Genomic DNA, 15,521 nt, shown 5'->3' on the forward strand with positions numbered 1-15,521 from the left:
TTCTACCTTGTGTGGACATTCGGCTCTCCTATGTCGGCTGAGACGGGATTTCCTCGGCGGGCATGCCTCGGGGGACTTACAAGATCAGGCCAAGGCTAGGTGGTTTTCTTTACCGTTGACATCTGTTTGGCTGGCGGAGGAACGGGTTGGCGTGTTCCTATGACACACTTATTTGCGCAGTATATGATAATTCTCTCCATTTCTTATCGTATTACTTGATTACTGTTGTTGACTGTTGCTTTTGGGGTAGAGAATAAATTCATGGCAGGGGAGACCGGGAGCCTGTGTGCATGGATGGCCCTTCTACGGTTTTATATAACTTTTTCTTTCTTTCTCTTCTTTCTCTTTTCTGTATCTATATTTCGGGTACTCGTTTTCTGGGCGACAGGCACACTGCTAGTGGGGGGGTAGGCCGTAGCCTCTGCATGCGTGCAGGGTGGGGGGTTAGGGGGGGGGAGGGGTTTGTTTTGTCCTTGTTTAGTTTCTTTGGGCCTTTATTTCTTCTCTCTTCTTTTCTTAGTTCTTCTTATCTTTCTTCCTCCTTATTTTGGGTCAGTATGGAGGCTAGGTGTAGTGTCGCTTGCCGTTTCTGTTTTTTGGTGTCCACGTTCACATTCCTGAGGTTGTTCTACGTTCATGGGGTGGGTAATGCCTGGTACGAAATTTGAATATATGCTCCTTTATCCTGATCAGTGTAGTTTTGTGCCGCTCTTCCGATTATGACTCTTTGCTTTGTTGACATCCTGCTGTATGCATTGCCCACTCTGTGTCTTCGATGGACTATATGGTCTCTGATCCCTCTTACTTTATATTTTTAAAAATGAACCTTATTTACTCCTGCACTCGGTGGTCGCGTCCAACTTAAGAGATATTTGGAATACTTGCTTTTCTTCGTCTTTGGGGACTGCTGAGCTGAATTATGGTTGCCTTACTTGCTATGACCTGATTTCGAGGCCGGCCAGACTGGTTGTGGGCCCGTAACTGTATACTGCTGATGCACAATAAAGGTTTTAAAAAAAAAAAATGCGTTAGAATGAGCTCCCTTATTATTGACAAAGCCCACTTTGCCAAACGCTGACACGCATGGGCAATTGTGAATTCCTATGGGCGGATATACCCTGCTACCTACCTGTCCTGCACTTACTCCCTGTATTTAAAACTTCGTATTTTGGATATCAGATTGGGCGATTGGCAATTCTTAAAAGACTTGCCCCCTTGTACGTCAGAAGTCTTATTGTGCAGAGGGTGCGGTAAGACGGCTGAAACCTTGGGGCACGTGGTCTGTCTTTGACCCGCGCTTACGCTACAGCGCGGACGCAAATTGAAAATGTAGTGGAACAGGTTGGGTATTCAGACCTGTAGACCGGCAAATATTGCAGCTCTGAGTCCTGAAAATACAGCCTGTAGACCGGCAAATATTGCAGCTCTGAGTCCTGAAAATACAGCCTTAAATATAGGCCTTACAACCTATATACGCTTTGCATAGCGGTCTGCCAATGCGCGTACTTTTAAGTAATAGTTTAAATAAAACTGCACCCCATCTCTAAGCTGTAAAAACTGTATTTTTTATTTGATCATATTTTATTATAATCTGCTGCTATTGATCTGTTGCTGCTAATTTTTATATAATCGCATTTTATTTACTGGCAGCTGCTTGTTGATCACTAGACTGTTTTTATAACCAACATTGCTAAACGTCTGTAACACAAATGTTTTCTATTTTAACGCTATGCTGACCCAGTTGTTCTCCACACCATGTTTTTTCTTTTTTTCTTTTTAATCACCCATATGTAATAGAAGTCGCATTTGGAAGATTCTTATTCAATTATTGATGTTAAATTGATTTTCCTTTTTTCTTAATAATGTGTACTGCTGTTGGAATTATTGATGTGCTCTTTTAAGGATATTTTCTATCCAAATAAAGGAAGATTATTATTATTATTATTATTATTATTAGTTGAAGCACAGGGTGACCGCAGGCTCGTAGCGTGTGCTGGTCCGATGGATGCAGGGCTGATGCAGCATTTCAATCTTTTGCTGCCAGGGAATGAGCAGCATTGAAGTGTGCTCTGGTGTTGGTGTGTACTGGTGCTAGAAGTGATTAGTCGAAGCGCTGAGTGACAGCAGGCTCGTAACGTGGGCTGGTCCGATGGATGCAGGGCTGATACAACATTTCATTCTCTCGTTGCCAGGGAATGACCAGCATTACATTGTGTACTGGTGTTACAAGTCATTAGTCGAAGCGCAGGCTCGTAGCGTGGGCTGGTCTGATGCCACTACCCCCCTCCCCCCCCTTTCCGCCCTTCCAGAGGCAGCCGCTTGCTGCTCCAGGGTTAAGGAGGGAAGGGCTAATGATCTGAGGAATGCGATGTCAGGGCAGCAGATCGCAGCCCTAGATAATGAAGCAGTTGAACTGCTACTTCTTCCCTGGCTGCGTTATGTGAAAGCTGGGTTTGTTAAGCTTGGTTTAAGTGATTATTGAGATGAGACACAAACACTGTCCCAGAACTCCAAGAAACAATTGAAGCAGATATATTGGGAGTACCAGCTGAACATACTACATAGTAACCCAAGATTAGGCAGATTAACCGCGCAATCTTTTGAAGTTAAGCCTTGTCCAGAGTTCAAGGAGTTCTTGGATGTTGTTTATCCTCCCCTGCCAAGAGCAGTATATTTGAAGTTTCTTTATGGTATCCTTCAAATGAAAGCCTGTACAGTAAAATGGAATACGGATAATGGGCTAAATGCTGAATCCCTCTGCACTTTATGCCCTTTAGCAAATGTAGGAAGTATTGCACATATTTTGTTCTTTTGGACATTCTATGCCCAGATTAGCGAGAAGTGTATTTACCCTCTCTGTCACAAGTTGGCATATAGAAAGCACCAGGAAGCTCAGAGTTTTGAGGTACGCAACACTGCCTTTTCCAGTATTGAATCCTTTATAGATTCACATGCTTGAATCTTCCCCGTCGTCATGGTGGGAGTCCCACAGTAACCTAAGAAATAGCAGTAATACAACATTACCATAGGTCTCCATAGAGCAGAAATCTCACTTAAGTAACTTATCAGCCTCATTTTAGGACATCCAAACTTTAGCCAATCACAGCTGATACTTCAGAGTTCCCTTTCCCTACAGAGCCACCACACCTCAGATTTCTTACTGCATGTCGGGTGATAGGGAATCTCACTGAGCTCTGCTCAGTTACCGTATTTTCTTCTCAACTTGGGACCTCCAGTCTCCGCGTTAGCTGCTACCAAGGTATTTCTTGGAATTTATGCTTTTGACCTTCCTGCCTTTGATATGCCAGAGCCTAAAAAAAGGGCTGTTTAGGCCCTGTAAGACCTGTGGGAAGTGTAGGCTATTTTCTGACGACCCCAACAAACAGTGTTTGAATTGCCTCTACCATGACCACAAACCCAGGGAATGCAAATATCGCCGCACTTTTTCAGAAAAAAACTCTTAAAGATAGGGAGGATAGGCTGTTACTCTGGCTTCAGAAGAAAAAGGCTGCTTCAGGTCCAGAGTCTCAACCTGAGGAAAAGGCCCATTCTTCTTCAAAGTAAAGAAAGGATGGCAGTTCCTCTTCACATCATTGGGAGTCTAAGATCAAAATCTCAGGATTATTCAGAGCCAAAATACAGAAAATCTCAGTTGGAGGGTTCAAAACCCTCTTCAGCTCCTGCGTCTGCCTCTCTGACTCCTGTCAGAGACCAATCTTCTTGACCGTCGATTGCGTCGTCGTCTAAGATTTCATTCTCCTGAAAAAAAACAGAGGTTCCTGCACTGATGACAGCTTCGTCGTAGACTATGACAACGGTTAAGACAACGACGCAGCAACAAGGACTGGAGCTTTGATGACGGTAACAACGTAGTCGTCGACGAGGCTGTCACCGGCGACTAGGCCGGCGACAATGTCCCCGCAGATGAAAGCCGTCCACGCACCGTTGACGGTACCACAGACGATGACATCAACATTTGCACTGTCTGCGAGCCCGTCGACGGAGGGAAGAATCAGTCTTCTTCAGCATTGATGAACGTTCCAATGTCTCTGGTGTCTGATCTCCGTCACATGCTTAACGATTATTACAAGCATTTTCCAGGTGTAAATGCTCCTCAGAGGCCTTTACCTCCCCAAGAGGTACCCACTATTCTTCCGGGCCAAAGTAATCCCACATCCACAAGGGAGAAGACCCTTCCTCCTCCTCCTATAATCATCACTGAGGACACTCAGACGGAAGAAGGTGAGATACATACAGACACAGATGCCCATGATGAATGGGATGACAACATTGCCCCTATGCCACTGTTTCCTAACCCTCCTGCTGCTGAATCCCCTCCGGCAGATATCGGGGGATTCCATTACATTTTGGAGCAGGCTTCCAAACTTTAGCAATGCCAACCAAACAGACAAAGTGTTTTCTATATGATTTTAAACCAGGCATCAACGCTCGGTGAGAGCGATTCCTATAATTGACTCTCTATGGCAAGAAGGGCTAAAATTGATGAAGACACTTGCCTCCGTGCCAGCGGTCATTCCAATATTAGATAAAAATAATATAAAGTTCCAGATGACTCGCCTGCGTGCCTCATTGGTCACCCAAGACCAGACTCTGCGATTATGCAGGCAGCACAGAGAAGAGCCAATAATCCAGCATCTCGCTGCACTGCCCCACCGGACAAGGAGGACTGTCACCTCGACAATTTTGGAAAGAGGTTCTCGGCTTTGGCGGCTACCTTCACTAGAGCCTCTAATGCTATGGCTATTTTGGGGATATATGACCGGCAGATGTGGTCGGACATCTCTACTCTGTTGGAATATCTAATAGGGGATAAAAGGAAAGAGGCAAGAGATATTCTTGTGGAAGGAGAAAGAGCATCTTCAGAACTCATTGAAATACCTATGGACATTTCATTCCCTGCATTTCGACAGTTGGCAGGAGCGGCAGTCCTACATCGCCAGGGATGGTTAAAAGCAACCACCTTTTGTCCTGAGGTACAAGCCAAAGTTTTAGATATGCCATTTGAAGGGGAGTGCTTGTTTGGTAAGCACATAGACGAAGAGTTACAATCTATCAAGAAGAACACGGATACAGTCAAAACCTTAGTCAATCTCCAACAGCGCCGCTATCAGTCCTATCGGGCTAGAGGTCGGGGACAATTCTTATCTCGTCCACAATTGCAGCAGCTGTACCAACGATATCCGCAGACTTCCTACCAGCCATACAACCGGTCTTTTCAGTCCAGCACCACTCAGACTTATTTGAGACCGTCAGCACGCAAGAGGCAGCAATCTGCTGGAAAGTTCCAAGACCCCAATAGGAGACAATGAAGATCATCAGGCCTCTGCTACCATAGTCCCACACCACGATCACTTCTTCTACGCATCCTTTCAGTAATAGAACTCCATTACTTCAGACAGATCGGTTCTAGACATTTTCCAACAAGGCCACACGCTGGAATTCATTCAGCATCCTCCAAATGTTCCACTGCGCAAAGTTATGCTCTGTCACCTTCCAGATCTCAAGAAGGAAATAAATGTACTTCTCAAGCAGGCCATAGAGGAAGTGCCTCTCAACCAGCAAAACCGGGTGTTTTATTCCCACTTCTTTCTCATCAAAAAGAAAAATGGGAAATGGAGGCAGGTCATGGACCTCAAAATGCAGAACAAGTTTATAAAGAGTCAATCTTTCAGGATGCTCTCTCGTCCGGAGATTCTTCTTCTAATAGAAAAAGGGGATTTTCTGACATCTCTCGATCTCCTCGATGCCTATTTTCATATCCCTATTCATCTTCAACATCGAAAAGTTCTCAGATTTAAGGTGGCAGGACGCCATTATCAATTCAAAGTGCTCCTTTTTGAATTAAAGTCGGCTCCCAGGATGTTCACGAAGTGCATGGCACTGATAGTAGCCTTCTTAAGACGTTCAGGTCACAAGGTGTTCCCATACCTGGACAATTGGCTCATAAAGGCTCCGTCTTTCCAAGCAGCAGAAATTTCAACGAGAGCCTGTCGGATTCCCTTCCAGTCTCTAGGTCTTCGCATCAATCTGGAAAACCGTCCATTATCTCGGCCGAATCGTTGTTCTTCCTGGGCGCAGAGATCTGGGCAAAGCCATTCAGGAAAGAATAATGCGCATTATGAATACGACAAAGCTCCTCTCATCAAGAAACTATGCATCTTGCTTTGCGCTCAATCCCAATTCCGACTTCTCATGCGACCGCTGCAGGAACAGCTCGATGCGCAGTGGATTCAGTCCCAAGGCTCATTCAACAACCAGGTTCGGATTTCTGCATCAATGACGGCCACCATGGCCTAGTGGATGGTCAAGGACAACCTGTTGTGAAGCCTTTCTTTCATTTACTCTGTACCACAACCGATGATGACCTCAGATGCGTCGATGGACGGATGGGGTCTCACCTTCAAGAATTACAGGTTTCACAAAACAGCGTTGAATTGTGTACGGACCCGGGAACTGGATGACAGTCCATCATGACATATCCTTTTCTTACTGTGGTGTTGCTTGATTAGGTACATTGTGTAGTCATTCACGACCAGTCACTTAGGTTTGCCCGATCGTCGAGGTGTTCCTCATGGCAGAGGCTTTCGTTTTCTTGTTTTTTTGCAGATTTTTTTGCTATAGTGGATTGTTTTGTACTATGTCAACGCCATGTATTTTGTCACGTTCAACTAAAAGATTGCAATGAGTTTACCTATTGGGGGTTGACAAGGGGCAGGGTGTTGGATGGGGGGGAGGGTTTTGTTTGGCTACGTTACATTCTTGATTGCTGCATTGTTTATCATGTCGTTGAGCGGGTAGAGAGCTACGCACAGTTAAGATTTTTTTTTACATGGACGTCCAAATGGCCAAGTTAGGTCTTCAGCTTGGTCCTTCCAAACTCTCGTTGATGTCCTGGAATGTTCGGGGGCTGAATAACTCTAAAGAAGTGTAAGCAGGACCTCAATTATATGGCCAGGCAAAATGTTGACATTGCTTTCCTGCAGGAGACGCATTTGTCTCCCTCTGACTCCTCTCATTTTGCCAGAATCAGGAGTAGCCATACTTCTCCATAAACGTATGCCGTTCACTCTTTCCGATAGCATCATTGACAAGGAAGGCATATATATAATAGTCCCCTGGACCCTTATGGGACACAAGGTCACATTAGTTGGGATTTATGGTCCTAATGCAGACTCCCCTTCTTTTTTTCAGGGTTTGCAGGTGCAACTTTTTAAACTTGAACCAGGATTGTTAATGGTTGGGGGAGGACTTTAATTTGTTATTGAATCCCACTAGGGACAGCACGTCCTCTTCCCCAGATGCTAAAGCCCGATCACGCCCGGTGCAGCTTGACATATGCACACACTTCTTCTTAATTGATATCGAAGCAACACTACATTCACTATCGCCTGTGTATACCCATTATTCCGGATATCACAATACCTGGACCAGGATTGATTATTGGCTCCTCTCCCCTGGGGTTGTGGATTGGGTGGATGACCTTCTCACACTCCCACGTACGCTGTCGGACCACTCTCCCATAGTTCTTAAATTGAAGATACCTAGATTGGGTGGATACGAGCAGCAATGGCGATTTCCTGGGAGAGCATGACCGATCCCGTTTTCACTAAAGAAGTTAAGCAGGCCATTGAGGACTATTTCGACCTTAACACTGGTACGGTTGATTCATGGGCAGTTCTTTGGGAGGGATTCAAGGCTATCATTCGGGGTTTGCATTGCTAAGCATGTAGGCGTACTAAGAGACATCCGCATTGAAAAGGACATTGCTGCTCTAGATGAGGAACTGTTACAGACTCGCACCCAAGTGAAGGAAGCCAAGTGGCTGAAGTTAATGTTAGAATTTAGAGATGAGGCAGATAGGGAGCTGAGATTTTTGACCAAGCAATACACAGCACAGCAGTATGGAGTGGGTGACTGGCCAGGCAAAGTTTTGGCACAATTACTTCGCCCCCCAATAATTCATCTTATATCACTGAAATTGTGGGGCCACTGGGTGACACACTCCATTCAACACCAGAGATTTGTAATGCCTTCTTATCCTACTATAAAACCTTATATACATCAACACTATCAGATGACCAGGGTGACCAGAGTAACTATCTTAACAAGATTGCTATGGTGTATCTTGAAAAATACATGCAGGACTTCTTAGCTACTCCCATCACACAGGACAGCATAGTTGAGGCTGTTGATTCACTCAGGGGTTCCTCGGCGCCTGGCCTCAATGGCTTCTCCGCTGATTTCTACAAGACCTAGAAAGAGATCTTAGTCCCCCGATTGGTGGAGGTGTATGCTGAGGCGCTTGAAACGGGCTGTCTGCCTCCCACATTCAGAGAGGCGGTCATCATTCTGCTCCCAAAACCAGGCAAGAACGTTACCGTATGCAGTTCTTACAGACCTCTATCTCTATTAAATCTTGACTATAAGATTCCGGCTAAGGTCCTTGCCATCCAGCTATCGTTGTTGATGGAGTCTGTTATCTCCTCGGCTCAGTCTGGCTTCGTTCCACATTGCTCGACTTCGCTTAACCTTAGGACCCTTTTCTCAGTATTACATCTCATAGATCCTTCTACCCCGGCCCCCCCGATCCTTCTTGATGCAGAGAAGGCATTTGACTCCTTGGAGTGGCCCTTCTTCCTCTCCATCATAAGACGCATGGGCATGCCTGAATGTTTTGTCTCCACAGTGGCACTATTATACACTTTACCAACCGCCAGACTGAGCCTTAACGGCACCATCACTGAGCAATTCTCTTTGTCGTGAGGCATGCAACAGGGATGTCCCTTATCCCCAATATTATACATTCTGGCAATGGATCCTTTGGTCCGTCATTTTCAAGAGAAGCATTTTCATCGGGGTCTCCAGTTTCGTACTGGTCCACTTTTGATATCGCCATACGCGGATGATACCATCTTAAACGTCAGGATGCCCCACATTAACCTCGAACCATTGATTCTAGAGATAACTTGTGCTGGCAAATTCTCGGGTTTATGCATTAATTGGCACAAATCAGTCATCTTCCCGCTCACTCCGTGCACTACCGCATGGAATTGCACTTTCTCCCTTGAATGGAGTCGTGACTGTTGAATATTTGGGGATCCATATTCACTTAGACACCACCTCCATTATTAGATTACATTACGGTAGTGCGGTTGCTGTCCTAGAAAGCCAGATAGAGAGATGGATTCGCCTTTCCCTATCTATGGCCGGGCGAATTGCCATAATTAAGAGGGTCATACCCCGGCGCGCTCACACAAAATTGATCCTAATCTCCCCATCACTGCCCCAAGTGCAAGGCCCTCTTTGCCGATTTTGCCCACCTCTCCTGGACTTGCTCACGGGTGCATAAATATTGGTCCCACATACATTGCACTTTTAGCGATCTGCTGAGCTTAGATCTGATCCCCACCCCTGAAATTGCGCTGCTGGGTTATATTGCCAACTTTCCACATAATGTGCGCAGACTCGCAGACCTGGGATTCTTGTTGGCAAAACGGGAGGTGGCACTGCTATGGTGTGACAGACGGCCGCCAAAACTGGTGTCCTGGCTCAGGAGTATGGCCTTTTGTAATACCAATTGCGGGGAGTACTCAACTCTGGTCCCCTGCCAGTCCCGTCCCATCGACATTTGGGGCCCATATCGCTCGTACATAGCCAAGATTACTGCTGTACGCCAGACTCAGCTGGAATATCACATAGTAGCGGAGGGAGTGGGTTGAGGTATTGTGTATTATTGAATTTGTATGTATTGGATCACAGGGTTAATTTTTTATTGTTTTATTATTTGTGTGTTATATATAGCTGGAATATTATTTATTGTTCCTATGTAAGTTGTGGTTGTATTGACACTGTGGTCTTCCCCCTCCCTTTTTTCCTGCTCTATTTTCTTCTAATTATTTTATATTTAGAGTCAAGAACAGTTTCCCAATGGTAAAAATTGTTGTTTTTCTGTTGCCCGAACGCCCTGAGATATTTGATTTATATTATATGCGTATGCCTTTCTCGCCCGTTATTTTGCTTATACGACGATAGGTAATGTAAAGATGCATCAATGTTCTTTTTTTTTTTTTTTCTTATTTTGGAAAATTGTAACAAAGATTTTAAAAAAAAAGAAAGTGCTTATGATAGTGGGATATCTCAGGGGCTGAAATCTACAGAATGTAGGTAAAATAATGATAAAGTGGTGCAGCCATATAACTTCTGCATTTATACAGAAAGGCAAGTTGAGTTTTGCCTGATCAGTTATACCTTCCTATAATTCAAAGAATATGCCATAGTGGGAAGGGAAATTCAGATTTCAAGGGTTTGAATTGTCAAACACTTTTTGTAGGGTGTCAAATGTACTTCATGAACAATCTACTCGTCTTTTTAACTCTTTAAATAATAATCCTTATTTAATAAATCATAATCTTAAAAAAATTATTTAAGATTATTTGCTACTGGTGGTATGCTAAAATGTTGGGTGAGTTTGCGTGTCCAAAGAAGTGACACTTAGATTTAAAATATTATTGGGGCTGAAAAGCAGTACAAATAAAACAATGCCAAAGTAGGCCTGTCGCTTAATTGTAAGTGAGCACATAAATCTATTGCATTGCTGAGTTTTAGAAAATGTTCTTTCTGATGGTAGCAAATACAGATTGACATTATTGACTTTGGATACTGACATTACTGTAAAAAGTAGCAGTGAGGACAAAATAAACATTTGTTAATTACTGTGCCTTTAAAATAATGTGTTATTTAATGTAGTGAAAAGATTTGTGCTTCTATGTTTTATGAATCTCATAGATCTAATATACGATTTTGCTATTTAACGAAATTCAAAGGTATACACTAAGGGTATATGGCAATATAGGCAGTAGTAAACACAAAATGGTTAAACAATCTTATTCTGCTATTTTTAACTCAAAGGTTAATTGCCTCTTATGCTGTTAAATGTTGTTGCTTTTGGTTCCTATTGTACTTCATAAACCGAAAAAAATGCTTTGATCCCAATCTGCTATGGTTCCGTTAAACTTGCCTAGAGGGAGGCTTAAACCATGTCCAGACAGATGCTCATGGTGAAGAAAAAATAAATAGAAAGCTGATTTTAGTAAATACCAATAATTAAGACAGAGCTAGCCCCCTTTTTAACTCTTAAGTACTAACTGTGTATCTTTACTTTTATAATTTCCAGTCACAAGGTACTAATTTCTTTCCTTTTTAGGGGAACTCAATAAAAGTATCTGACCCATGTTTGTATTGTTAGCAGAAATGTTGTATGACTGTTTTTACATAGTTGTTCAAGGAGTGAGAGTAAATGACGTTGTAGTGGTCAGGCTAATAGTGCCACAATAGAGCTATCTGCTGTAGGCCCTGCTTGCTCCATGCTATTAAAATTACTATCACGTTTCAACATTACATAGGTTTTTTGGTAATCTCATAACTCATTGCCTTGTTGTTGTTTTTTTAGATCCAATTGGCTTAAACCATGTTGTGGCAGAAGAGCTGCTGTTTGGCAGGTATTTTTACTCAGTGCAAGCCTCAACAGTTTCCTGGTCGCCTGTGTATTATTGGTGGTGATTCTTCTAACTCTGGAACTTCTAATAGATATAAAGTTTTTACAGTGTGAGTAAAACATTTTTGAACCTGACTATAATTGAGTAATTGATGGGTTTGATTCCATATTCTAGTTGATGTTTGAGTCAAACTAAATTAGGATTGTTTCATGTTTTCCTAGATTTACTGTAGCCAGAAACTCTTTTTTTGCTCAAGATCTGATGTTAGAATACCTGTTTATAAAATATCTATCACCATAGACAGCACTTTATTAGGAAGCCAAAACCTTGCTGTGTTAAGCACCCACTTACAGTGTAGTTCTTATTACAGGGTGGATAATGTTTACACTCTGTAAATCCTAAATGGGAAGGTTTATAAAAATGTATTTTCCATAATAAATACTTTGATATTTTCATGGATTGAGGTTAGTAGTTTGGGAAGGTAATTCATAAAAAAGATACAAGATCCCTGCCACAACTACCTTCCTGGGTTGCAATTACCCAGCAAACTTCAAGGAACTCTCATTGTGCTCATAACCCTTCAAGGAACTAGGAATAGTTAGGTTAGATAATCGCAGAAAGCTGCAAACTTAGTACCCTCAGCAGTAGAATACGCATGTACAGACACACATTCTATCCCACCCTCCTCGTGAATGAAGGATTGAGTGAGCCTATTCATGATTTGAACTCAAGATATCGAGTGTTCCAGAGCTAAACTTCCATGCGCATAAAATGTTCATTAATATGTTGTTTCCACTGTACACCACTATCAGCAGTCTACCAGTTCTAACTGCCAAGGCTTTTATATTCATAAGTTTAATTTACTATGTAATGGAAAGCATTCCTAGAACAGCTAGACATCTTAGAACAACCATATCTATATATGTTTTCACTCACTGACATTTCATATTCTGGTGGTAATGCTGTTTACGATGTAGTTTAAGAAGTTTATTAACTCTGATAACAATGACACAATGTCATCCATTCCATATTATTTTTAAGTTTTCCTTTTAATGGGGATTGCATGTTTTAGAATAACAGGCCAGATAATGCTTTTCCCCAAAACCAACATTATTAACTAATTTGTTAATACTGGTTTTTATTTCCTACACTTATAATATCTCTTGTTGACATTGCTATTGCTTATGCTATGCTGTGTGTAGTTTTTTGGTCGTTCTTTAAGTATAATCCCTAAAGCCCTTGGCTGTACTGGCAATTTTACTTGCTGGTGAGCCAGAAATCTCCGAAAACTCTGCACTAAAGATTGTTCTTTGTGAAGTAAAATAAATTTGGTTCTACAAGTGTGTTCACTAGATGGCCCATAAGAAAATAGTGACCCTTTTTGTCAGCACTAGTTCAAGACCTGTCTGAGCCTCCTATTTATTACTCTAGCAGTAAATGGAATTTTTACAGTTTATGTTGGTGCGTAACCCTTGGTCCCTACACACTTACTGCTCCCATCTCTCCATCTGACGGTTGAGCTTTCATTATAATCAGACATGATATCAGAAAGGATGTCCGCTAAAGAGAGATGGTGTTAATTGATTTTTCACGTCGCCTCTGTAGAACATGAAGATGATATTCCAGTATTTTAATGAGTCAAAACATTAGTTTACTGAGTGAGATTAGGGGTTAATAATAATAATAATAATAATAATAATAATAATACCTATTTGTAAAGCGTGAACAATTACCCGAGGATGTCAAGGTGCTGGGGGCCGTCGGAAAGATTAAGCGAGCTATTGCCCAGAGTCACATGGTGCTGGGATAACCTGCTGCCGGGGATCGAACCGTGAGCCCCTGTGTTCCAGAGTCAGCCACCCTGGCCGCTGTGCCACACCTCGTCCCTATCCGGTCAGTGCAAGGTTATTTCTGGAGAGTTCCTTCCATGGTTGGGATAGCACATTGACTTTCCCTGTGTCCTGCACCCAGGAAAAGGTGTATATTTTAAAGAAAGTGCGAGACTCAAATGGATGGCTATAGTACTTGAATTAATCTCCAATGCTGGTAATTAGTGTGGGCCATATTCCTGTCCATTTACAAAAACGCTATGGTTAGACTTGCTAGACAAGTTCTGCTATGATGATACATACATTTATTTATTGCAAAAGCAAGATTCTTGCTAATTTAAATGTGAGACTGCCTTTGTATTATAGAAATTACCGAGATGAAAACTAATTGCCTTCTGCATTAAGCCCATAAGAACCTGGCTATCTTACCTTAAGCTCCCATCCAGTATCCCATAACTATTGTTACTACCTGTCTTTACTGTAACCTATTTCTTTAACTCTGTTTTAGAGGTTTAGAAATTACCAGGGAAATGAACTTTCAGTAATTCTTGTTTTAGAACTTTGTTTTAAGCCTAATGGTGTTGTGTAGTAGGAGAAAGGGACATCTCTGGTATCTGTTCTGTGTTTTTTAGTGTTTACAACACTTTCAGTATAAATTGAGGAGCATAATACAGAGCAGTCTTAATTTACTTCACTTAGTTTTTTGCTTACTTTAATGTCACATCATTTACACTACTACACTAAGTTAATTTGAAGGTATTCTAAAGTATAATGCACCACATTATTTGTTTGTGTATGAATTAAATATGTCAACATTTGCTGTATGTACTAGATGTGATAATGCTCACTGAGTAACCCATGATAGCGGCTCGAAAGGCTGACCCGAACAGTTCTTAGCTTACAGTGAGCAGTTATTACTTGTTTTTATAGCTTTTTTTAGCATTGTTTTTAGTTTAGCTGTGTTGCACTCACCTTCCGCACTTCTGCCCCACTTTGACCCACCCGCTCTCCGTTCCACGGCGGTTCTTTCATTTACTTGGAGGGAGTGGGTCAGAGGAGGCAGAGCTCAGGGACGTAAATTCCGGTGGTGGTCTACTAAAGCCGTATGACAAGGCCGACGCACAGCTGGCGCCCCAAAGGCAAGCCTGTCTGCGCCCATCTGCGTCCGAACGGGACCAGTAGCCAGAACCCCTGCCCCTTTCTCTTCAGGTAAAATTGCTTATTCTCCCTCCCAAATCCTAAAGCTAAGAAACCAGTGTCAAGATAACTGTTGCCACTCTATGTACCCATCTAATGAGGACTCTTTGCACCCATTGCTCTTTCAGGCTGTGCCCTGTTGTAGAGGCGGCGCCTGACTCACAGACATCATATACATTCAAAATGTTTTTATTAAACTGTAGATCATTACCAAAACACTCCCCTGAAGTTAATATATATTTAGAAGAACAACCAGATGTTCTATTTTGAACCGAACCCTGGCTCCATAAGGATTCTGATCCTGATTTGGTGCAAACTTTTACCCCTGGTTACAACATCTAGCGGGAAGATTGTGATAATAGGAAAGGTGGAGGTACTGTTATTATCTACAAAAACTCCTTCAAATGCTGTGTCGAGCCTAACCTTATTTCAGACTGCGATACCTTATCCTTCGCTATATCAATCTCCGCCACTCTTTCCTTCTCAGGAGTTTTAATCTATCGTTGCCCGGGTTTGGGTGTGCAATTTCTTAAATCTCTTCCTGTAATGGCGGCATTGTTAGCAAGCTCTTCCCCCAACATGACCCTTTATGGGGATTTTAACCTGCATTTTGATGATCCAAACAAAACTGATGCCTTCGGCCTTGTCCAAGACCTATTAGCTATTCAGCTAATACAAAAGATCAAGGGCCCTACATTAAAGAAAGGCCATACTTAGACCCTGTTTTCATCAACAGCTCTGAGTTGTCGGTGGGTGACCCTATCCCCCTTCCTTGGGTGGATTATCTTTTGATCCCTATCTCTATGTACTCTTCAGCTCAACCCGCTGCTACCAAATCTATTAGCAGGAGAGTCCGCACTTGGTCCAAATTTCCTGTAGATCCATGGCGCCCTGCTCTTTAAATTCAAAGCCAAAATTAGACTACAGTCCTACCTTAGCCTCGGAAAAGATCACTCATTGGTTAGAGTCTTCACTGGAC

General features: G+C 42.6%; 1 protein-coding gene across 3 annotated transcripts in view; it reads left to right on the forward strand.

Annotated features, from left to right (window-relative positions):
* TMEM266 (transmembrane protein 266) overlaps positions 1 to 15,521 on the forward strand; it is a 766,234-nt gene that overhangs the window by 307,795 nt on the left and 442,918 nt on the right. For all 3 annotated transcript variants that reach the window (XM_086959421.1, XM_086959422.1, XM_086959423.1), the window contains one exon: positions 11,471 to 11,625. In XM_086959421.1, the coding sequence (XP_086815547.1) occupies positions 11,471 to 11,625 (155 nt within the window). The remainder of the gene's footprint in view (positions 1 to 11,470; positions 11,626 to 15,521) is intronic.

Source organism: Lissotriton vulgaris, chromosome 2_2, assembly GCF_964263255.1.
Source record: "Lissotriton vulgaris chromosome 2_2, aLisVul1.2, whole genome shotgun sequence".
Taxonomy (NCBI): Eukaryota; Metazoa; Chordata; class Amphibia; order Caudata; family Salamandridae; genus Lissotriton; species Lissotriton vulgaris.